The 24462-nt window shown below is 41.0% G+C and overlaps 1 protein-coding gene across 2 annotated transcripts in view; it reads right to left on the reverse strand.

The window, feature by feature from the left end:
- Window positions 1-24462, reverse strand: part of fndc3ba (fibronectin type III domain containing 3Ba) — a 106410-nt gene that overhangs the window by 35007 nt on the left and 46941 nt on the right. For both annotated transcript variants that reach the window (XM_067613582.1, XM_067613583.1), the window contains exons 4-8: window positions 20251-20327; window positions 16553-16784; window positions 16278-16449; window positions 15170-15300; window positions 1612-1670 (exon numbers count right to left, since the gene is read on the reverse strand). In XM_067613582.1, the coding sequence (XP_067469683.1) occupies window positions 1612-1670; window positions 15170-15300; window positions 16278-16449; window positions 16553-16784; window positions 20251-20327 (671 nt within the window). The remainder of the gene's footprint in view (window positions 1-1611; window positions 1671-15169; window positions 15301-16277; window positions 16450-16552; window positions 16785-20250; window positions 20328-24462) is intronic.

The raw sequence follows: 24462 nt of genomic DNA on the forward strand, positions 1-24462 counted from the left end.
CCCTAACATTTGACACAGTTAAACAGTACCTAATATACAATAGGCCAACTCAAAAGCTTAATTATAAGCAAAACATCTATCAGTAACCATGGTGACAGATGTTTCCTGCAGTGGTAAGTTCGTCCTATAGTTCAACTGTTATTTTATTCCTTTCTCCTTAACACAGAGCGCCCTCCACACACAGCTGTTAGTGGGATTTTGTACAGATTAGTGAAGAGCTAGTGCATATGGATCAGTTTAGGAATGGCTGTTGATTTTTGGAGGAGCCATTAATTAGTCTATGCATGGTGGCATGAAATAGGAATGTTAATAACAGGGTCTTATAAGCAACCTGGATAAATATTTTAAATAGTGTAATACTTACTGTGATTATTGGAAATAATCAAATCATTATGAGCATGTAAATATATTCAGTGGTTTTATGTACATAGAAATCGTTTGAAGTAAAAATAGGTTTTGGCTACATCTTCCTTAAAGCACAAAGAGTAAAATGAAAATGAGAGTAAAATGAGAGTGAAATCAACACTGCTTCTCATATTTCAATTCAACTCAAGTAGGGGCACCTGATTGCCATGGGAGTAAACAATACTATCAAAAGGAACAAGGTAATTTTGTAAACACTCACATCTCATCTGCCTCTGCAACACCTGCTACTGTGTCTGCATGGTACACAACTGAATCCATCAAGTGGCACTTTTGCTGTTGTACGGAGGACTGGTAAACTTACTTTTGCTCTTTCTATATGTATATATATCCGTTTCCACTATTGCCTCCTTTATAAATGCATTAAGGTAAGGGAGTGTCAAACGTGAGGGAACATCACATTTGCAGAATTGTCTTCCTTCTTTCCCTGCCTTTTCCCTTTTCTTCTAAGTACCAACTATAATAAACTTACTATATCAGTGTAGATGTCATTTGAGGTAAATGACAGCAGATAAATATCTATTGAACATCAACTTCTGATCTCATGAAGGGTTAAACTCTGAACTAACCTCTTCCGTCATATCTGTCCTTCCCTCTCTCTCTCTCTCTCATCCTCTCTTTTTATACTCAATTTTCTCTATTTCTCATCACTCCATTCGTTCTGTCTATTTCAACCCCTGTTATAAACTCGCAGATATCAAATGGTCCAATTGCACAGGCTGCTGACCAAACTGCTTTAACTGTGAGTGAGCAATTCCTTTCTAGAAAACCATGTCTGTATGGCCCCAGCTCATTCATTCACATCCCCCCCCCCCCTGGTGAAGAAGCAAAAAAAAAAAAGCTCTGATAGTGTTTTTCAGGTGAAAAAGGCATGGTGGAAAGTTAATGGCATGGATGAGCTGATGCTGCCCTCCTGTGGCCAGGGTGAGCAGAGCTTAAATGAACAGTTGCCCTCCCTGCAACCGTTATTATAGCCCTGCATACACGAGTCACTACAGTTTTTTTCAGTGTAAGCATCTGATTTTTATGTTAAACACAGAGACAGGAAGGAAATAAGGAAAAGACATCAAAAATTCATGCGAAAGCTATGACTGCATCGGTCAAGGAGGTGATTGATGAAAGTGGTTATAACTGTGATGGCTCTGTGTGTGTGTGCGTGTAGCTGTGGGAAGAGGTACGCATACCAACCTGTGGTTTGTCGATTGTAGACAGCATGTCTTGAACACGCTTCCCCTCTGAATCATGATCTGAGGAGACAGAGACAGGGAGAAAAAGAGGGTCATTATCAACCAAATCACCTACAGGGGCCTGTTTTTTTTGTAATAATCAGCAAAGAAAGAGAGACTGACACATGGCACATGAAGCAAGCTCTCGAGGGCATTTGCGCCACATGGTGGCTGATACATTTCTGAATTTGAATATGGCTCATGGCTTTTTCATCTGAATAAAAAAAAAAAAGAAAAGAAAAATTTGATGATCCCAAGTTTCAAAACAGATGCACAATAGAAATTTTGGCAGCGCTGCAGAGAGTAGGGATGATTGATAAGGAGAGAGTTTTCAATTCCCACAACCCATGTTATTGTGATATCTAGAAATCTAAGGCTCATTATTGTCCAAGGTCAGCCAAGGTTTGCATCCAGATTGGGTAATTGGGGGGTCAAAGAGTAACATAAATACATTTTGACTCCCTAATCATCACCAGTATTGTCTGTCCAACTAGTAACTCAGTCATCTGTGAAAAAAAGAGAGAGTAATAGCCTAAAATAGAGTTAAAGCGGACCCAAATGCTAAAAGTGTGTCGTCTCATGTGTGATGCAACAGTTGTTTTCTCCAGCCACTTTTTTCATCTTATCAAGTAATGATGAGCACAGCCCTCGGAAAAAAACACTAAATTATCCGGCACTCAACAGAAAAGCATTAGTCACAAATTCCTGACCTAAAGCAAATAAAACAGGGATTACCAAAAATAAAAAAATGACTCATATTCCATATTTCACAAGACTCTTCTGTTCTGTGTATAGAAACTGTTGCTAATCTTTGGAGTCATTGGTTCATAGAAACCATTATCCTAATCATTATTATGTATAATTTTCAATCAGTTGTCTCTACACCTGTGAATAATTACTCACAGAATGAACTGACGTCAGCAGTGTTTTTGTGGCCCGGCAGTACAGCTTATTATGCATGACATTATATTAAGCACAATGCCATGGACATACTGAATGTACTGTTATATGTACAATCTCCACAGACCTACATAGAAAAACTTGATTAAGATATTTATCTTAGGACTTAATGTACTTTTTAAATATTTATATTTGACAGAGAAGTGGAACAAAACACTGATCCTTGTGGAAATCACCAATCAGACACCAAGTGTTTACAAGACACTAAGGATAGGTGTTAGTAATGACTATATAGACTTTGTGGCAGAGTGAAAAAAAGCACTTTAATTCATATGAAAATGTTTTGTCTTACTAGTATATTATATGGATTTTAATGTTAACAAGGCCATTAGTTCTGAAAAGATTAGCTGATTAATTGATCATCAGAAAATTCATCAGCAACTATTTAATAATATTTTATCAAGCAAAAATGCCAAAAGTTACTGTTCCAGCTTCTCAGATGTGAGCGTGCTTCTCTGTGTTTTATTAATTTAAATTGAACAGTAGAATTGAATAATCTTTAGGTTTTTGACTGTGGATCACACAAAACAATCTTAAGCTGTTACATTGAGCTCTGAGGGACTGAAAGTCTTCTTTTTTGTTACTATTTTCTGAGTAAATTATTAATCAATTAATTAAAAAAATGCAGACAAATCAATAATCTAAACCCAAAGTTTATGAAACTTACTAGACATAAAATACGGTCCCGTAACGTGAGCTGCACTGTACTTTCTACTCTACCAGCTGACTGTTTGGGGTTGATGGACAGCCCCTTTGAGTGTGAGGTTCGGTGGACTGTTCGTTTCTAAGGGCAAATACACACACACACACACACATTTATATGTAGCATAAACAAATGCACAAAAACACACGCCCACGCACAGGTCTGGTCCAGTGATATGACACGTCTGAGGGTGATTTAGTGGACACTGGGGGTTGCTAGGAGGGCGAGTGAAAGTGTATGTGTGTGTGTATGTGTGCACACATGTGTGGGTAATGGAAGTATTTCCCCTCTGTGTGATCCCCTAAGTTGAGGTTTTTCAGACCAGAGGAGGCCTGCTTTCTCCATCTGAGGCTGACCACTGTAAATCACACAGGATGTGTACGTGCTTGTGTGTGGGTCTCTGTGTGTGAAGGAGGGTCAGTCATACAGGACCTGTATGAAACCCAGTCTGTTTAATTTAGTGTGTTACTATGATACAGGACTGAGGAGACAGTGAGACACACAAAAACACTTGCATCAAATCAGCATTCACACGTGAACGCAAACAAACAAAACACAGACTCATACACACCTATGTGCATATACACAGCATGCTTGTGTCTACGTTTCAAAGACCATTGTATGCTTAGATTAAGTGATGAATGAGAGATTGTGTTTGTGTGTGCGTGTGGAAGTGTGTGTGTGTGTGTATTACTGGCTAAGTCCCTCTGACAGGTTCTGTGGAGGAGAGGGCCTTACTGTGCCTGGGGGTATGCTTATGAGTCATGGCAACAGTGATGTCATGGAAGCACAACCTCGACTTGACCTCAGTGTGTGTTTATGTGTGTGCGTGTGTTAGACAGAATAAAAAAGAACACCATGTGTGTGTGTGTGTGTGCGTGTGTGCACGTCTCCAAAGTCCCAGTATCAGGTTACGAGAGATCAGTGATGGGTGATAGGAGGAGAGGAGTTAAGCTACTGTGTGTGTGTGTGTGTGTGTCGGGGCTAGTAAAGTGGGCTGAGTTCAACAGGTGAAGTACACATTCTGCATCATCGCTAGACACACTGGCTCATTAGTGCACTTTTTTTTTTTTTTCATACACACACACACTTGTCCCCTTTCATCCATTTAGACAAAACTGAGCTTTTCTCTTTTATGGAATAAAGACAGACTCACAGCTCCAGACATGAACAGTTCTGTCAACTAACAGGCTGACCCAGCTTATTCCACCCATTCATCACAGCTGAGTGAAAAAAGAGAATATGGCCTGTTTAATGCCGCAGTCCTGTAGCTACTTGTCTGATGCAGCTACCACTGCTAAGAAAGGGAAAGGTAGAATTCCATTACAGCATCGTTTCAGCTGTTGCATTTAGCAAACAACAGATGTTAATAATCAAACAACAGTCATGGCTGACAAACAGCTTTTTTTGTGGACGTTCACAGATTTATTGGGTACGTTTGAAATGCAATGACAAAAATCACATTTTTTGCCATTTACTTGTTTTGTCAGAAGCAGAGGCTGGTGCTGCAATTGCACTTTTTTTTCCCCTCATAAAGTGATAGTTTGGGAATGGACTGTGGAGAATGTCTTCAGCTGAGGAATGTGCAATTTTGTTGCTTATATAATGAGAAAACTATTAATAAAGCTGGTTTAATACCAAGACGCGCAGCACCATCTATTAAAGGCTGTATAAAAGTAACAGATTACAAAATAGAGTGGAACAATATGACTTAAAATCTACATTGTCATATTTGTCTCAATGCTAATAAATGTAATAATAAGTATTTTTATGATACATCAACACTTACGCTGGTTTACTCTTGATATCTTCATTACAGAATTACCAGTTGCAGACTCTGGACTTCTGGTTTTCATTGACTGCTGTAGCTATTCTTTTTTTTTAGAGGTCAGTCAGAGATTCACAATGTCAATAACTGACACATTTGGTTAATTATCAAGCCTTATTCCAAAATATCCTGAACAAAATCCATCTGCTGATGAACTTATGCACACCACTAACAGCAGCCATCACTCACACTTTACTTTCTAGTGTTAAAAATGCAAAATCACACTTATTTCGATTATACTGTTTAATTTCAGAGACTTCTTTATTAGTAGTGAGTGAAAATATATTTTTGATCTAATTCTGAAATTGTAAATTTTATTTTATTTTAAATTAGTATTTAGGCTTTGTTGTAAGTTTGTTAACCTGCAAGTCACTACTGTATTTCTCAAGAGCTGAATCAGGACCTAAAAAAAAAACACCATGTTCAGGTTAAAATCTTAACTTGAATAACCTGAAATACAATATGTATCAAGTTACAGCCCCAGCGATTCTAAATTCAGGGACAATATTTCAGTGCCATGACAGAAAGTTGGCTAACCTACTAGGTCAGTTTGTGACAGAAGAGGGAGATTTATTTAATATTTCAGGAGACCAGTAATAAAGTTTGAAAAACACTACTGCTTTACCTCACCGCTGAGTGTTATGACTCGTTGTGGTTGCTGAGTCCAGCTGCTTAAGTGTTTAATATAGAGAACAACCACAAAGAGTTGATGCTGACGGCTGAAACAGAAACTGAATCTCTTCCCAGTATAACTCCGCACACACACACATACACACACACACACACATACAGTCCTCTGTCCTCACTGTCCCTCACCTCTCCTCTTTTCTGTTTATGTGCTGCCCACGCACCCTCACTTCCTCTCCTCGTCTGACCTCACATCCTGTCTGTGTCTGACCGCCTGTGTTTGATTACTGAGGACAGCCAGACGGAGCGAGGGAGCGCAACGGACAGCAGGAAAAGGAGAGGAATGAGGAATTGGGGAGGGGGGCGAGCAGCAGGCCGAGCCAAAACCAGGCGAGAGGGGGATTTAGAGGAAGAAAGAGAGAAACTGAGGGACAGACTGCAGAGAGAGAGAGAGAGAGAGGGAGAGAGAGAGAGAGAAAGAGAGGACAAGCAAGAGGAGTCTGGGTAAGAGATTAGGTACAAAAACACAAGGAAATTGAGAGACAAAGAGCGAGCCAGGGATCAACAGAGAGGAGGAGAAAGAGAGGGATGAAAGGAGATAGGGAGGAGAGGGCTTACGAGGATGTGAGGCAAGGATTGTACAACCTTATGTGACATCATACGGAGGTGCAGAGCAGATGAGCACCGATGATCTCAAAGTAGTAGTAGTTATAGTACTAGTCACTGCTCACAAATCTAGGTCGACCTTCCCAAAAGGCACCAAAAAAAAACCTCTAGACAAGTCTGAAGGTCAGAGCTTGGAAGTGGAGCCACTGGTCTGGAAATATTTTTTCCCCACTGTAAATTCAAATTTCAATGTTCTATTTTGATATCTTCAATGTTCCACAACAAAGGAACATGGAAGTCCCATGAATTCATGTTATGGTCAAATGCTACGACACCCATGAGCCTCAGCCATCGTTGCTAGGAGGAAAAAGCCAGCCAGAGGCGCGAATCAAGAGCTGTAGCAAATTAAGAATGATAAATCTTAAGGGAATACTTGAAAATTGTGGGAAATATGCTTATTCACGTATGAGAAGATTGATACCAATCTCAGTGCAGCCAGCTGTACTCATCTCATCTAACTCTCTGCAAGAAAGCAAATAAGTGTATTTCCCAAAATGTCCAATTATTCCTTTAACTGCTAATGTTGGGGTATAGAAATAGGTGTTATGTTTAGCTTCAGCTTGAAGTTAGTGGTGCACGTGGCAAGATTTTAAGCTCTGTGATTGGATACCTCTTTCTGAAATGCACCCTGGGAGTCATAGTCTTCTTCTTCTCTTCTTAAATGTACACAAGCTTTACCTTTGACTTTTTTTTTATCAAAGAACCGGATATTTTCTAATGTAGCAGCTGATTTTTTTGCACTGATGATTCAATCTGAGTGTTTCATGTCCGTCCAAGCCTTGGAAAGGCTCCAACCGCCTGTCACTTAATATTGCCTTTGCAGAAAATAAATGTGACTTTTGCCTCCCGCATCCTGGACACCCAAAATAACTTCTCCCACTGTCTCTCTATTCAACGGAAAGAGGTAGGGAAACACTTCTGTCTCCATCCGTCTCATTCCTTCCTCCCTCCTCACCCCCTCTGTCCTCTTCAAATACAACAACTATTTTTAATGTTGCACGCATACATGTTTCAAAATTAATGGCGTCACTTGCAAATAGAGCTACAGTAAAAATGAGTCACTTTGACAGTGAGGAGGTTGCATTCCTCCTGCATGACGGCCAGTGGCTCCGAGTCGCAGTCTGTCTGCACTGGGACAGAAAAAGACCTTTAAGGCCTGGAGGAAAAAAATGTGAAAAATGTGGCAACGGCCACTCACTCAGCCCCCACTCCACACACATACAGGGCAATGGGGTGTGTGTGTGTGTGTGGAACAAAGTGAGATATGATACCCATCTTTAGAAGCCTCTAATCAGGGAGAACAAAGCAAAATGACGGACGCTCAGCTGGAAGGAAAGGGAGCGAGATAGAGAGAGAGATATTGAGATGAGAGGGAGGACAGACAGTAGAGGACAGAGGGGAAGGAAGGAGTGGGGACAGAGAGGAGAAGGAGGGAGGAGAGGAAAAAGGAAAATGGAGGTAGAGAGGGCACAGGCCTTGGATTCCACACTATTATCATCTGCTGCATAGTGAGCATTCCATCTGTTCAACAGCTGGGCTACACACACACAAGGCAGAGAAGTCGTTGGGACATGCCTGAAATTGTGGTTGTCATGGTGAAGGTTTGGTTCTCATGGCCAGAGCCCTGATCGTTTATAAAGAGGATTAGTGAGGGAGAGAACACAGAGAGACTGGCACAGAGAAATGGAGGAGTCGAGTAAGAACAAGAAAGAGAGCAAATGAGGGCAGAGAACAAAAAAAAAAAAAAAAATGTAATTAAAAAAAAATCAAACCCCAAACAAACAAGGACCGGAAGAGACACACAGACTGAGACAGACAAGCAACCTGGTCATTACAGTCTTTCTACTTTAACCTGATTTCATGGACATCATGTAAATGAGAAACCCAGTGTCTTTAATTGGGGTGAAGATTTGAGAGAACCTGGTTAACACAGCTAGATTTCTGCAGGAGAAACCTGATTTCTTGCCACGCATAACTTATAAAAGCATGCCTGTGCAAGACAGACAAAGAGAAGCAGAGGTATGAAAAGGAGGATCATTACTTGTATTGCATCCTTGTGTCCAAAATAATGATATCCAATGCCCAATTTAAACTGAAACTAAAATAAATAAGTCTTTATATAAATGCATGTAATTGCATTCCGATTTTCCGCCTTAACTGGGATTCTTTTGTGTATGTAAATGTTGACAGAGAGAAAAAGAGAGAGACCTTGTCCACAGCAGCCCTCTCACTACAGAAAGATGAGCGATTCAACTGCCAAGCGACACAAAAGCTCGCTCTGCTTTTCCAAGAAGAGTATGAAAGTGTGCACACGTATGCATGTGTGTTTATGTAAGTGTGTAGCGCTGTGACCTGACCAGGCTGTTAGGGATTATGGGAGATGAATTTCTCAGAACCCTGACCCCATCTGACCCTGCTCAGCCCAAAAAGACTTGCGAGAGTGACTGCAGACTGGCAGACAGAGTGGAAGACCAATTCACTGTCAGATATGTAAACAGCACAGGCAGAAGCAGCCGGTTGACAGTGGCAGAAAACACCAAACAGAGATAAAGAAAAGACAGAAAAGCAGAGATATCGACTGATGGGAACAGAGAGTTAGACTGACCAAGGCCGTGAAAACATTGAAAACATTTGTTTTGTTTGTTTTACCTTCCATTCACACCTGTCATTTTTTTTACCACATAAAATAGATCTCTCTTCATTCACTAGAAGTGCATACATTTAAAGTGCCAGTCTTGAGTTACAATGTGGGTGTGTGATGTGATCTGCTGGCTCATGTAGCCCGTACATACCAATTACCAAGAATTTATTTTACATTTTAATTATCTAGATGTTTCATTGTTGCCAATTTTTTGTAAGCAGCTGTGTCGATATGCAACTTGGCATCATTGGTAACATCAGTTACAAATGTATCCACTATATACTGTACATTCAAAACCTGAAAACAATGTTGTGGTGGCAAAAAACAGACCAACTATCACATAACTGGTTTGAACCTATAAATGTCCTATATGTGGTATTCTAAACAAAAAAAGGGGAAAAAGGAATATAACCTCTCACACTGTTGCATGTTTTTCATGAAATTAACACAGTTTTTCCTATTAATCCTGTTTTTTTTCTCACCACATCTCTTACTGGCTGTTGGAAGTGATTCGTCTAAGTATTTGTGACTGCGTGTATTTTCTGCTTACAGAATCCTCCCTTGCAAAGAACTCCTCTCTTCCTGTTTTGTTCCATAAAGCAATACAAAGCCCAGTTCAGTGGCACATATAAAGTAAAGGGCTATAGCAGCTTTTAGTCTTCTATGTGGTGCTCATGTGTGTTTATAGCAGTCAGACAGACGTCATGGAATTAGTCCAATATTGGTCTTAAACTGCTACTGCAGAACCTTAATATCCACTCCAAATCTTTTAAGTGTACACAAATCGCTTGAGCAGTAAGCCCCAGATGTCTGGGGTTTGTGCATTTTATCTATTCAGTTACTTAACTTGTTTAGGTCAAACTCAGTATTACCCTGCTGAAGCAGTTTAAAGGACTTAAAATATTATGTAACCCAGTTCTGGTTAATACAGAGCGGTTGGGCGCTCTAGCTTGATAGTGTGGCGAGTTTATCGCTTGTATCACAAGGTTCATTCAGCTGGATGGGGAAATGTCTGGTGTTCTCATTGTGATTGGCGAGAACAACCTCCCCTTCTAATCCCACTAGTCCTGTTACATGATATCAGCGGGTAAGACATTCCTCTGCTGGTAAAGCCATCCCTTGTTCTCACTCTGTTTTTTGTGCATCCCCCCTTTTTTCCCCCCCTTTTCATTCCGCAATTACTGTCTTTCTTGATTGTTGTCCTTAATTTCTTTCCTTTCCTTTATTCTTGTCTCATCTGTCATTTCTTTATTCTCTCAACACTCCCTCTTCTAGCCTCCCTCTTCCACGCCACTGCCCTCCATCTTGCCCCACAAACATGGCCGTATTTGGGTTTGTGGGAAGGGGTTGGAGTTCGGAGGGGGCTGAGATTATCACCATGGCAATCTACATCAAAACAGGCCAGAAAGGGAAGGGTGGGAGTGTGTTCACACATTGACAGGCCTGTTACTACAGTTACAGCGGGAGGAGCAGGAAGAGTTTGATGTTAATATGAGAGCTGAGTCATGGTTTGGTCAAAGGCCACTAGAGCTAATGAGGATGACGTCATCAAAATATTACAGGACACCATTTTTATAAATGAGTCCTTTTACCACCATCATTGTTCTAAAATTGTCAGTTCATTGCTACTGTAGTGTCATTAACAGGAAACTCTGTCAGGGTCAAAAATAGCACTAACAGCACCAGAGCTAAACCCGTGTCACTGACCCGAGACAATGAATCTACTGGTGATATCTGCATCTGTCACCCTAGAACTTCTTGTATTAAATGTGTTTGGTCGCCTGATGTTTTAAATGCTGATGTACACTAAACCAGCAATTTAGGTAATGTGGTTTTATCTTGCTTTTATTCTAAGTAGCTTTCAATAACAGCCACCATCTACATGACTAAAAACTAAAGTACATCAGTTGTGAATCATGAAGGCAAAAAGAGATCTGATTTGATTTGAAGCTTGTCTGCCATCAAGTTTACAGCCGGAGTGAGTTTGAAACAAGGAATTGAAATTTTTCCCCTACAAATTTAAGTAACACATTCTTCCTCTTAAAAATTTTAAGTTAAATAAATAAGCTATAAAACACACCCTTGCTTAATCTAATACACTCACAGGTTTGCTGCTGCAGCCAAACAGCTGGTCTGGCATGACCAGTAGCTTATGATGTTAATTAAAGGTGACAATCTTTAAAATATATTATGTAACTGATACACTCTTATCAGTTCACTGATTTACTGGCCCTTCTCTACTTGTGCTACTGTTATTTTATTCTGTAATTGTTGCATGTGGCCACAATGGTCGCAGCAAAAGTTAGCCTTGCTTTAAAGTTGTTTTTAAAGGTAAGAAAAACTAAAATACTGAACCTTCTCACAGTCTACCAGACATTGCAAAAATGTCCATGGCAATAACATTCCTGCTCAGGTTAATCAAATCTTGTACTGTTGTTATTGGCACTTTTTTAGGCATAGGTATTAAAAATGTCTGACAAAAAAAGGAGGCCAAGCCAAACTGGGGAGGTGAGCCTTGGATTTTTATATGAATATGCCAGAAAATATATAAACAAATAATTAACTATGACCCTAATGTTTTGTAAAGTCTGAAGCAAATCATGTGGCAAGACCTAACAGAAAATGAAATGTTCCTTGTTTCAAAACATCCTTCTTGGCACATTGTGATTGTGTATGGCAATGAAGAAAATTTGTAAGTAATTTCTTTGGTTTAGATTCATTATGTCAACACTTTAGGTACCTGAAATGTTTTCCCTTATTTTTGTTGCTAAGACAGTTGTGCAGCTGAAAATAAATTCCTAAGAGACTCAAAGTGCACTCAAGGGAAAGTAAAGGAAACCTGGTCATACATATTTTTAACTTGAGTTACATTTTCCCTCTACATATTACGTGGATGTAAAATGTGTTTTTACAGTTGTCAGACCACTGTAACGTCTGTGACCCCTCCTCTTATTTCCCTCATATCCCATCCAACAGAGCCAACATGGTGGACACAGCAGTCAGTGCGCACATCTGGTTTCTCCTGAATTCACAGCGCTCGGCGGTGACGTAGAACCAAAGATGGAAGAGCTGAGGGAGCTGGTCCATCTGTTTCTGCTGAAATCCCAGTTTCTCTGAGTGAGAGACAGGATCTGCGGTGGTGATGATGCAGAGCCAAGATGGAGGAACAGAAGGGACGGGGCCCACATCTGTTTCTGCTCAGCAAGCAGCTCAGTTCTGAGGAAAAGGGCCTGTAGAGCTGGCTTTACTGGGGAATGGACACTGCACTCGCCAAGTCAGCCTGCTGCCTTACTGGCACTCGGGCAGTAGCCACACACACACATACAGTATACACACACACACACACACACACACACACACAGAGCAAGGGCATCAAGGGCAAAGCGTAGGCGGCTCTGTGTGTGTGTGTGTGTGTGTGTGTGTGTGTGTATGTGTGTGTGTGTGGTATTCTGGGTTGGACCATACTTGGATGCGCCGGGCCAAGCAGCAACTTTGTCGGAATGTTTGTACTCTGCTCTTTAACTCTCCGTCTTTCCATCTCTTCCCTGTGATGTAGGAGTTCTGGTTCAGCTTTTTTTTTTTTTCGCTCTTTACAAACCTTCCATCTATCTTCCTTCTCTCGTTTGTCATTCAAATCCTACATTCCTCTCTTCTCTCTGTTTGCCCCCCCCCTACCTCCCGCCAATCCTCTGGACCCTCATGCTCTGATTGTTTTACAGGAAGCCCAGTCACGAGGTGTTTGTGCATGTGTGTGTTGTGTGGTACATCTAGCTGACTCAGCCTGATCTCCAGCCCACTACTGAGACCCTGGTAGACCAGAACAGACAACCGACGACATGCTGACATGCTACTGTCTGTCATGTATGTTCTTGTTGTTTTGAGTACTCTGTTCAACTTCGGTATGTGCCACATGAAACTGCGAAACTTATAAGCTGCTCTGTCGACTTCGCTTTCCTTTTCCTCCTTTGGCACTCCTCTAAGATGATTCTGTTTGTGTGCTACATCAGTCTGGAGTGGAGTGTGTGTGTGTGTACTGTAAGAAGCTGTGGAGTCTCCCCCACTGCACTGCAGCCAAACACTGCTTCTTCTGTATGCGTATATGTTTTGCATCTGTTCAGACTTGTGTGCAGGTTTGAAAGCATTTAAGTGTGTGAGAGAAAATGCAAATTTGATCAAAATGTTCTATGTGTGATGTTTAAAGGGGCAGTTCACCCCCACCAAAAAAACTGATTTTCTCACTTTCTCACCTCTTGTGATATCTAGCCATTCAGATAGTTTTGGTTTTATTTGATCAGGGTTTGAGATATCTGTCATTAAGATATCTGCCTTCAACTCTAAAACAATGGTTGTGAATGCAATTTTACTTGCGGTGCCCAAAACACTGAAAACTAACAATGCCCAAGTTACTCTGGGTAATGCATAGACATTGCAGTGAATTGTAGAGCTGCAACATTTTTTTTAATTAATTGATTAAGACAGATTGGAGACAGGTTGATGGCAATATAAAACTGAAAACAATCTGCAGGGATAGATATCACTAGCAGTAAGTGAATAAACATGTTTTTTTGGTAAACCTTTCCAATATGTTTTCATCCACCTCAACCAAACTATCCATTTGTGTTTATGGACTTCCAACATCTTTGTCGTCCTGACAATATTCAAAACAATTCTGTCATTACAGAAATAAAATTGCTTAAAAACATGGTCATTTGAGCTACACTTAAACTTCACAGTAATATCAGATTTGGGGACACATACACACACATAGCGCAGATGGGATATTCCTCTGATGTGACACCATGCTGTGTGTGGGACTCAACTAAAGTTTTATGGGGAGGGTAAATTTAAAGAAGACTTTGACAGTTACAATGAGGGAGTAGATGAATTTATGTGCCTCTTTATGTTGTTTCTGTCATCACCTCCACAGACAGCCCTGTGTGTTATGTGTATGTATGTGCATAAATGAGATATTCAGCTCTTTTTAATAACTCAGACATACATCTGACGGGTCAAGACATGTCATTAAACAGGACCACTACATCAAGTAAGCATGTGTGCACCTTCATGTCTTTGCACATGTGCATTACTTTGTGTGTGTGTGTGTGTGTGAGAGAGAGAGTGTGTGATAAGGCTGAGCTGTGGTGTCTCAATCTCAGAGCTCAAAGGTTTCCTTCATCTCAAGCAAGACTCTACAGGTATGTGCCCCCCCCCCCACCCCCACCCCCCCTTCTCGCTCTCCCCTCTCTCTCACCCAACCCCCCTGTGGCTCAGCCTTCACCAACAAGGCCGGTATTGTAGCGAGGGTAAAGCGATAGCGCTCAGGGACAGGTTCAGCTATGTGGTTACCCAGACAACCCCTCTTACCCCCTTCCCCACCGTCCCACCTCCACCACCGCCACCCCCCTCCCGGATCCCTTCACCTCAGTGAGGCTGCATTCATCCATTCATTTTTTTGGGTGACTTTCTGTGAGAGAGAGAAAAAAAGAGAGTGAGAAAAAGAGAGAAAGGTGTGTTTTATCTGGCCCGCTTGAATGCAAAGGGGGCACTCTCAGGTTGAACAGGACAAAGCCAGTAATATAGAGACAGACAGAGAGGGGTCAGAGAGGATATTCCTCCAAAAAAGAGAGAGGGTTTGTTCCTTGTTGAGATATCCTCCATCTGGAGAATAAAAACATCTCTCAGTGATGTTTTCTGACAGGAAGCCATGTGAAACTGCAGACATTTGCAGACATTCAGTTGTGTCTCCTGGCTGTTGCTTTTAGTGTAAAATTTTAAATTTTAATGTCAGGTGTTCTGCATGTACATGTGTATTTGTGCATTAGAAATATACACATACATTGCACTTTGCTACTTTAATTATGCTTTTTTGCATCTACCTTCCTGTATTCATGTCTGGTGTTGAGGTTTGTGTCTGTGTTCTATGAGACTTATCGACTGAAGGTGTTATTTGATGTTTAAAAGCAAAAAAAACAACAAAATCAATGCTTTCTGGATAGGAGAACATTTAAACCCACTGTGAAGTGGTGTCGCTGTACGTCAACAGTCTGTGCCAGTCTCTCTCACTCGCTTTGTGTGTTTGTGTGTGTGTCCCCTACCTTGTGTGTGTGTCTCTGGTTCACTGTTTCGTGGACTGCTGCGGAGTCGTCTCTCTGGTTTCTTTCCTCCTGGACTGCTGACTCCGCCCCCCGACCCCACTGACCCAAGCGATGGGGCATGTGACTTGTTGCTGCATCACAAAAAAAAAAGAATTGCAGCATCGTTTAATGTTGATTATGAAAGTATATGACATGGACCGCTTCCAACCAGTGAGTCCTTGGTAAAAAAATTGCTGATGAAGACTGGTATTTGTCACACAATGTCACCTGGAATCATATATTAAACTCAATATAGCTGATAATTAAAGAAAATACATTTTAAGCTGGTTCAATTTAGAAACATAAGTTCCCCTGCTGCCTTAAAAATGTGATTAAGTGAAGTTAAGTGAGTCAAGTTAACTCTACGAGAGATAAGCTCAATATACTAATAAAGATAATAATAATAAAGGTATTAAGTTGACTCAACAACTGTTCATTCACTTTGACAAATGTCATGGTCAGACTTACCTTCTATTTACATTTTCTCAGTTTGTTGTGACAGTTCTTTATTTATCACTTCATACCAGAGTCAGTACAAAAACAGCATGTCAGGCTGCTCTAAATGAGCTTGTTAAATTACAAATGTACAAAGTGGGGACTGAATTTGATACTAACCTTCATCATGGTTTGCATTGTTTTCATGGATATTCACATAATTAAAAGAGACCATGACCTGTCTTCACATGTATTAAAAGACACACAGATGGTTTCCATCATCAATATTTTCTTCAAATTACAAAAAGGAAGAGCCTCTGGAGAGTTTTAACTCTCAAACAATGCATCTTGGGAAGTCTGCTAATAAGCTGATCATGTTTATTTAAAAACTTAAAATTAATAAAACTTATATATTTGAGTTAAGTTAATGACAAAAGATTAGTTGATTCAACTAAATTCCTGTATAATGTTTTACAGTGACAGCATATAGAGATTAGTTTGTTTCTTATTGTTTCTTATTTCCTGTTGTTGTGATCAAATGGCCAACCTCAGAAAAAAAACAACAATCAATCAATTAACCAGTCAGAAGGGCAAAAGTCAACCAGGAGGCGTATGACAGAAGCAGTGTGGTCACCTGTATCCGTTGTGTGCTGGCCCCAGGCTGCCCTTATACAGCGTGGAGGGAGGGGAATTAAGCCGATTCTGTCGCTCTAGTTGTCTCTGTTCCTTTATCTTTTTGGGCTGTGGCTTACTGTACGTGTCCTCTCTGCCTATGTAGTTAGACATCCCATAAACTGGGATGATTTCTGGAGAGAAAAAGAGAGGATAAATGATGACTAACAATCTGTGCAAAGTACTTGTAAAAGTAAAAATTGGATTAATAATTGAGTCCAGTCAGCATGTCAGTACCTGGATCGCCATACATGGGGGGAAGGTGGTGCTGGTAGTACTGGTGGTGGGGTAGCTCCCCGGGGCTAACAGGGGGGTAGAAAGAGTGAGAGTTTGGGATGAAGTGAGGGTGAGCCAGGTAGGGGGGCAGGTGGTGTGTGGGGGAGAGGGCTGGAGAGTAGGAGGGAGGGTAGCACTCTGGAGACTGAGGGGTCACCACCACCCTGCGGACCCCTGTGGTATCCTCCAGCACCTGCAGGACAGAAGAGAAAAGAAAGGGAGGGGTGTGAGAGGAATAAAAGATATGCTTCTGGGATTTCACAGTAAACATTACACTTGGAAGTTTTGCACACTGACAGCTCCAAATGGCAGCGGGACATGCTTTAGTACCCACATATCATGTTACGCTGGTTAACTACACCCAGTTTGTGATTGCTTTATAATGCACATTGTTATGTAGAGGTTTCTCTGGGTGGTGCTCGCTCAAAATGGTTAAGGAGCCAGTTTGTGTTTCATTACCAAGTTTTAATTTGGCATTTGGTACATGACACAAAAAAATTCCATTCATTTTGATTCATTGAAAGTTAATAACAGGGGATCAACACCGTTATTTTTCTCTAGTTTCTGCTTATGATTTACTGTTTTTTTATGTATGCAAAATGCTAAGTATGGCTTCAAGGAACAGTTAGACATTTCGGGAAATATGCCTAATCTTTTTCTTGCCAAGAGTTAAATGAGAGTGCTATCAATCTTTTCATCTGTCAGCAAGAAAGCGAATAAAGTGTTTTCCAAAATGTCAAGCTATTCCTTTAAAATTCTAGTGTGTTTTAAGTGTTTATATCTATTTTTAAAAGATATTTTAAACCTCTGAGCCCTAGGCTATTTTCAGGGTAATTTCACTACCTTCACTTACTTTTAAGCTCTTATCTTGGTCATTATCAGGGCTAGCTATACATGCTGTATCTTGTTTTTTTCAGTACAGTCAAAGCTATCCAGATCTCTCATCATTTGGTATGATAATATTTGCAGTGCGCATGAGCCTATCTGCACACAGGTGACCTGCACAGGTCTTTTGACCACAACTTTCGAATCATTGCAATGAAAAGCAAATACATTATTTTGTGTTTATTTTCATGCAAAGTGGTATGTAATGTCAGCCCTATAATGGAGACAATGCAGAAATTTTGCTGTAATTTCAGTACCAGATTACTTGACAAGGCTTTGTCACACAGAGAAACAACTAGCATCATTGGAAAGGGTAAGTTCTGCTGTTTCTTTTGATATGCAGTACATTGTTAAGCAATAGGGACTTTGTGACTTATTCAGCCGAAAACAGGAGTGTGAAAATGGGTGAGGAAATTAGAAAAGATATTTCTTTGCAGAAGTTTGATCTGTCTTCATGATGTGATTACTTCAGTATGTACAATATGTGACTAGCTTCATTGCAAAGCTCTGGTTCTGCCCTTTTTTGTGATAAGTGTTGCATATCTATGCAATGAGAAGTTCATGAGTAAATCAAACAATAATAACGGATGTGGAGATGGACCCAGAGCTGTACGCAGATTGTAACTATGATTAAATTTGATCGCTGCGATGAATACTTCACGAGCAATTCAACCGAGAAGAAGGGATGTGAATTTGGATGCAAATTGCATCTGTCAGGCTTTAAGGGTTAAAAATTCAAATGGCTATTTAATGGCTATCACCTTAAGACTATTTTGCTGTCAATCATTTCGTAAGAGCAGGTGTCCTTTCATTTGAAAAGTATACAACTATTGAGAGGGAAAAAAATGCACAATTTATTGAACATCTGAGACTCTGCGCAAACAGGATGCTTTGGCCCTTTAAGTGATGAAAACAAGTTCTGCAATGTTGTCATCAGATGGTCTGCAGATTTCAATAACATCAGTTTCAAAGAACTGCCTCAAATTAACATAGATTCCATACATGTATTCACATTCACGGACGAGGACACACACACACATACACACACACACACACACACAGACAGACACACACACATTCCAACTATTCAGACACTCACAGGCTTGCATTCCAAGCAGAGAGCAAACACACACTCCCTGCAGTGAGGGGAAGTCATCTGCTGGTCCCTAACAACAACAACAAACCACCAGTCTGTCTTTCTCACACATACACACACACACACACACACATACCAAATAACACTACCCCAAAACCCCCACACACACTGACAGGCAAAATGGGGATCAACAGACTCAGTGCCAGAATACGACAGACAGAAAGAAAGAAGAGAGAGTATTAAAGAGGGTCAGGAGGGGAGGAAGAGGGTAATCCGAGTGAGAAAAACTGAGAGAGGGGGAGAAGAAGAAGAGGAGGAGGAGGCGGAGGAGGAGGAGGAGGAAGAGGAGGCCCCCCAATCTCCCCCTCATCCACAGAAAAACAGAGTGTTTACAGAGAAACAAGGGCAAAGTCCCTGCATGAGTACATGTGGACCCGACCCACATGCCCACGCAACATTTCCTGGCAAGGATACACACACACACACACACACACACACACATATTCCAAATAATGCTGGGAGGGACATACACACCATCACAATGCAACCATTAGCACAAACCACCAAGGACATACACACACACACGCATGTGCAAAATCCATCTGTCAATGCACTACTTTCCACCACCGCAGTGCTCTTTCTCCATCCATCCCTTCTTCCACCCCTCACCCCCCAAAAGACCTACCCACCCAGTGCCTGTCTCCCCTATCGGCCTTGTTTATGTAAGAGTGACAGTGTTTCCCGCTCACACTTGGCCGAGTCCCTACTAACACACATACCCACACACAGGCAAACACACACCCACGGTGAGCCAATGACCTGACTTCCATTGGCATAAGAACACAATCCCACCACAGGCAGAAGTATTTGTAAAACTATGCTTTTGAGGACAGTCCAATGAACTTGTGTTGATAAATGAAACCTTGCAAAACTTAAAAAACCCTTCTCGATTTTTCTCGTCTTCCTATCTTCACGAGGACAGATCAGGTCAGATAGAGAACACAGTCATACACATATTAGAGAGTCAGAAAAACAAATGCCCCCCTGACACTCAAAATTCAGCACATTCCTGCTCGGTGCTCTGTTGGGGGAGGAGGTCGCCTTGGTTACTTCTTTGCTGATCTACAACAGCCAGGATAAGTGTAATGCCCGGTGCATGCTTTCTGTGCAGGTTGACGTGCGCAAGCGTTCCACAAATAGTCTGTCTTCCATCATATTCATGCTTGCTACCCTTTAATGACGACCACTTGAGAGACTTCTGGTAGTCGTTCATCAAAAATAAACAGTACAAGTCTAACAGCTAAAATCTGCTCCACAGAAACGTGTCATTTGCAGCTGCTGTACCTCGTACTTGCCTCAAATCTCTTAATGCAATCAGTTTCTCTAATGATGCATAAAAAATTCAGGACACAAGCATCAGTATGCTAAAACAAACCAGGCAGGCTACTCAACTTGCACAGATGACCTTCAAAATTACAAAAAAAAAAGAATATATTTGCATTGGAAATATTTTAAATTATTTCACCTCGCTAGCAGGTTTTACGCCTATGTTACTAAGAAAAATATGATTTGAAGAGTCAATACTAGATCACAAGATGGCATAAGAAGGACTTGTGTGTCTTTCTGCTGCCTGACTGTGATTGTGATTGAAAAAAAGGACACACAAACACAAACAAACCTGTGAGATGTATCCTGGGGGTACATGGATAGGGGGAATTGACCCATTTGGGGACATCATGGGAACCTCAGCAGGACCTGCAAAAGAAGAGGAGATTTATTTATTTAACCAGGCAGCTCACCTTTGAGTGAATTCTCCTTTACACTCGTCAGTCAACAGTACACATGCAGGGGCACAAACACACGGTGCCACACACGGTGAAGGGCAGAGCAGTGTGACACATATGTTTAACATATTGTTTTACAAAGCCATTCACTCCAGTGTATTAACCAGTATCTCAAAGGTGAATTAATAAATTATGGTCATATTAGAGTGAAGTCATCTACAGAGTCAACAAATGACTTTAGACTGGGAGGATTTATCCTTCCTTAGTTTAGTTTTAAGTGTTGTACCAACAAATCATGAAATAAACTCAATCAACCAATAGTGTGTTTATTATTTCATTCTGAACAACTTTTATGAGCGAAGTCTTAAAGTAAGTCAGTCTTTCCAGAGCGGTAGCAGAAGCCGATGTCTGCACTCAACAGTAATGTCATGATTAGGGGTGAGACAATAAAAGAACACTCATGATAAGTTACTGGGATAATTGTGTATCGGAATAATCGTGAATATCCTCACGAATGACTTGAAAAAAACTGTCTAGCTCATTAACATACAGTCCTATATTGATCTGATATTGATATATTGCATCTTTCCAGTCATTGTTTGATTGTTTGTTTTTCACTAAAAATGATGTTCACTAAAAAATCGTGAGTTCTATCTGTGATGCAATAAAACAACAACATGTAAGGTAAAGTGATTCCAGTATGTTTTAGTGTCATTTTGAGAGTTTTAAGCATATTTAGATGATTATCGGGATGATATTGTGAATCAGGATTTTCATACAGTCCCATGCCTAGTCAAGATAGATGTATGTGCAACACATAAGGGCACAAGAACACTCGCTGAAAAAGAAATTCCTGCTCTGAAGTAGAAGTAAGAAAAATAGAATTAGCAGATTGAATTTATGTTAACTTTTCCACTATCCATATCCCCCCCCCCCCCCCCCCCCAAATCTCTCCAGTCTCTCTCTTCCTCCGTCTCTCTCCGTGATGGAGGTCTGCGGCTGGTAAACTCATTGGGACCCCATTGGGACAGCTGGAGGCAGACCTGGCCTCAGAATAAATCACACGGCACACACACACACACACACACACACACACACACACACACACACACACACACACACACACACACACACACACACACACACACACACACACAGATGGGCCTCATCACCTACAAACACACATGCAGGCATGAAGGCACGCTAATATTTTCTGTCCATGTTGCCACCAGTCAAATGTCAGTTGAATGTTCTAAAACCTGGTCTCCTTTAAAGGGTAATTTCACCCAAATTAAAAAAAAAAAAAACATGTTTCATTATCTCATTTACTTCTCACTGTGAAAGTATTTCTTTGTTATGATTTGGAATTTAGGTGAACCAACCCTTTAACTCCTGTTTTCATCCCTCCCTTGCTCTTTCACACTCCTCCCTTTCCTTCCTTCCTTCTCTCAGTCCATCCTTGCGTCCCACTTTTCAGCTTTTTCATCCCTCCATCTTCCTCTCCACTTTCACTCTTCTTCCTAACTCACTCGATCCCCCTTTTCTTTCCATCTTTTTTCGTCTCCTTCCTTCAATAACCATTTTAAGAAATTCCTCCAGCATGAACCTCCCCTCTTTCCCTTCTTCCAGCCATTACTCACTTCACTCCCTCCTTTCATTTCAAATATTACTCACTTCATGCTTCCTTATTTCCCCTAAGTCATTCTCTCCTTCTTTCCTACTAAAAATCACTCCCTCTTTCCTCCTATCCCTCCATCTCTCAACCCACCACTCATCAACCAAACAAACAGGTAACAGTACAGTAAACACACACACACACACCTACGCACACACAAAAACAACCTGGGCAAAGTCTGCAGTGTGGGCTACAGTAGCGTGTGTGTGAGTAGGTCACAGGTATGGAGAGACAGACCTCTTTCAGTCCTGTCTGCTCCCCTACCATGGAGACTAGAGGGATATGAAAGTCCTCATTGAGTAGAAGGTCATAGCATGAGGAGAACACACACACACACACACACCGCAGACATACAGGGCTCCTCTAAACCTCTTTCCATCACTGCTCATAGCACATTTTCCCTCTTGCTCATACACTGTCCCAAATACACACTCTCTCCTCTGTGTCTCAGTTGCCCTCTCTCTCCCTCAAACACACACACACACATATATACACACACACACACACACACACACACACACTATTGGCAAACAGACGTGTGTTTGGACAGTCTCTGCTGCTTCTGTGCTCTTCACTCAGCAAACAGCAACATTCCTCTGCTCACACACACACACACACACACACACACACACATACACACTGAGCATTCCCATCTCTGGCCCCCAGGACTGGACCCAACAGGCCCAACTACCCCCCAACCCCTACCCAAAACACAAGACACTCTTTGTCCTACTACCCTTCACACACACATTCACACACACACACACATGCACACACTGCTGTAAGTCATATAGTATTAGACTGACTGCCATTTAGAAAAGCTGATGATAATCAAGCAGTTGTACAGTAGGTGTGTGTTTGAGCGGTTGTAAGTGCGTCTGTGTGTGTGTGCGTATATGGAAGTTAAGTGAGTGGTGCACGATCCACGTTATGGTAACGTCACTCTCTGGTCTTCAGCCTCCAGCTTTGCCCTTTAAGCGCCACAAATAGAGTCACGACTTCCTCTGCCTAATCCTGCTGGAATCCCAGACAACTCGACTAACAAAATCCACTCCACTCTCCCCCCCTTCTCATCTTGCATCTGTTGCTCCTTCCGCTTCCGACTGCCAGAGAGGTCAGGTCAGAGATCACTTATGAGGTCATATCCCCCATGTGGGATGACATCACTGTACTACCTGAGCCACTACGAGGCATTAGTCATGTGTAATCTGGCCCTTAAGAGAGGCATCCAAGGGGTATCTGACTAAATGAGTAATAGTTCATTTTCACTACACTTGTATTTAAAAATGATTAGTTACAGTAGTTGCCAACAACAAATGAGGATTGTGTCGAGATGATTAGCAGCTTCTGCTTCAGCTACAGCCAATGATTCTCATAATTATAGTTGGACCACATATCACATAAACCCTGACATTTCTGTCACAAGTGGATGTGACTTATTATTCATCCCGTCCCAGAAATTGCATGCTAGTATTTCTCAAAAAAAAAAGAAAAGAAAGGAAATGGATAAAAGCTCCAGGCTGAGTGATAATTCAACATTATCATTAATTGACTTTCACTTGTATTGTGTCACGAAGGCGCGACCGTATTGTGTTATCATTTTATCAGTCCAAATTAATGATTTCTAGCAGTGTAATGAAAAATAACTGTTGAAAGTTTTCTTTTACACTTTTCAAGCGTTTTTTTCCCCCCCTGTAAACATCAACAATGCATAAAATGTAAAACATTAATGGAATATAGCTCATTGCATTGCACATCAATTTGATTTAAATGTGATTTTGCCATATCCTCATATATACTGAATAATGTATACATATGAGTATTCATTTCAACCATATTGCCCTATTTTAAGAGCTAACAGTGAATATGTAATAATTATTTATGATCAACTTTAACTTTAGTTCATGCAGAGAGAACAGCGTGCCAAGCCAGAACATTTCCTGTGAAATCCAATCAGGTGGCTCAATGTGTAAAATGCTATGTATAGTGATCAATGTTACCAGCGTTAAAAGGCTACATGTATCATGTAAAAGTCATCTTAAAGTACGGCTTCTGAAACTACTGTAATTATGTTTTTCTTTTGTTATCTGTACAGCCCGCGAGAGTTAATCAAAACCACATCTATGACTAAACCATCCTATTGCGAAGGTCACCGAAATTGACGTGAGGTCTGTGGTCAAATGTGTGTTCGTTTGGCAGTCAGTGACGTGTGCACGCATTTGTTCGGGAGCCAATGTCTAAGGAAACCGGGGGGACCACAGGAATGATGACAAATTGTGTTTTGTATTGCATGTAACAAAGATAGACGAAACATAACGTTGACACACAGAGGGGGAAGAGAAGAAAGACAGACAGGTGTTGAATGGAAAAATACTGTTTTCGTAAGGAAAAAGAGCAACAAGAACCAGAAGACAGAACAAATTAAGAAAAT

Source organism: Thunnus thynnus, chromosome 16 (genome assembly GCF_963924715.1).
Source record: "Thunnus thynnus chromosome 16, fThuThy2.1, whole genome shotgun sequence".
In the NCBI taxonomy this organism is placed as follows: Eukaryota; Metazoa; Chordata; class Actinopteri; order Scombriformes; family Scombridae; genus Thunnus; species Thunnus thynnus.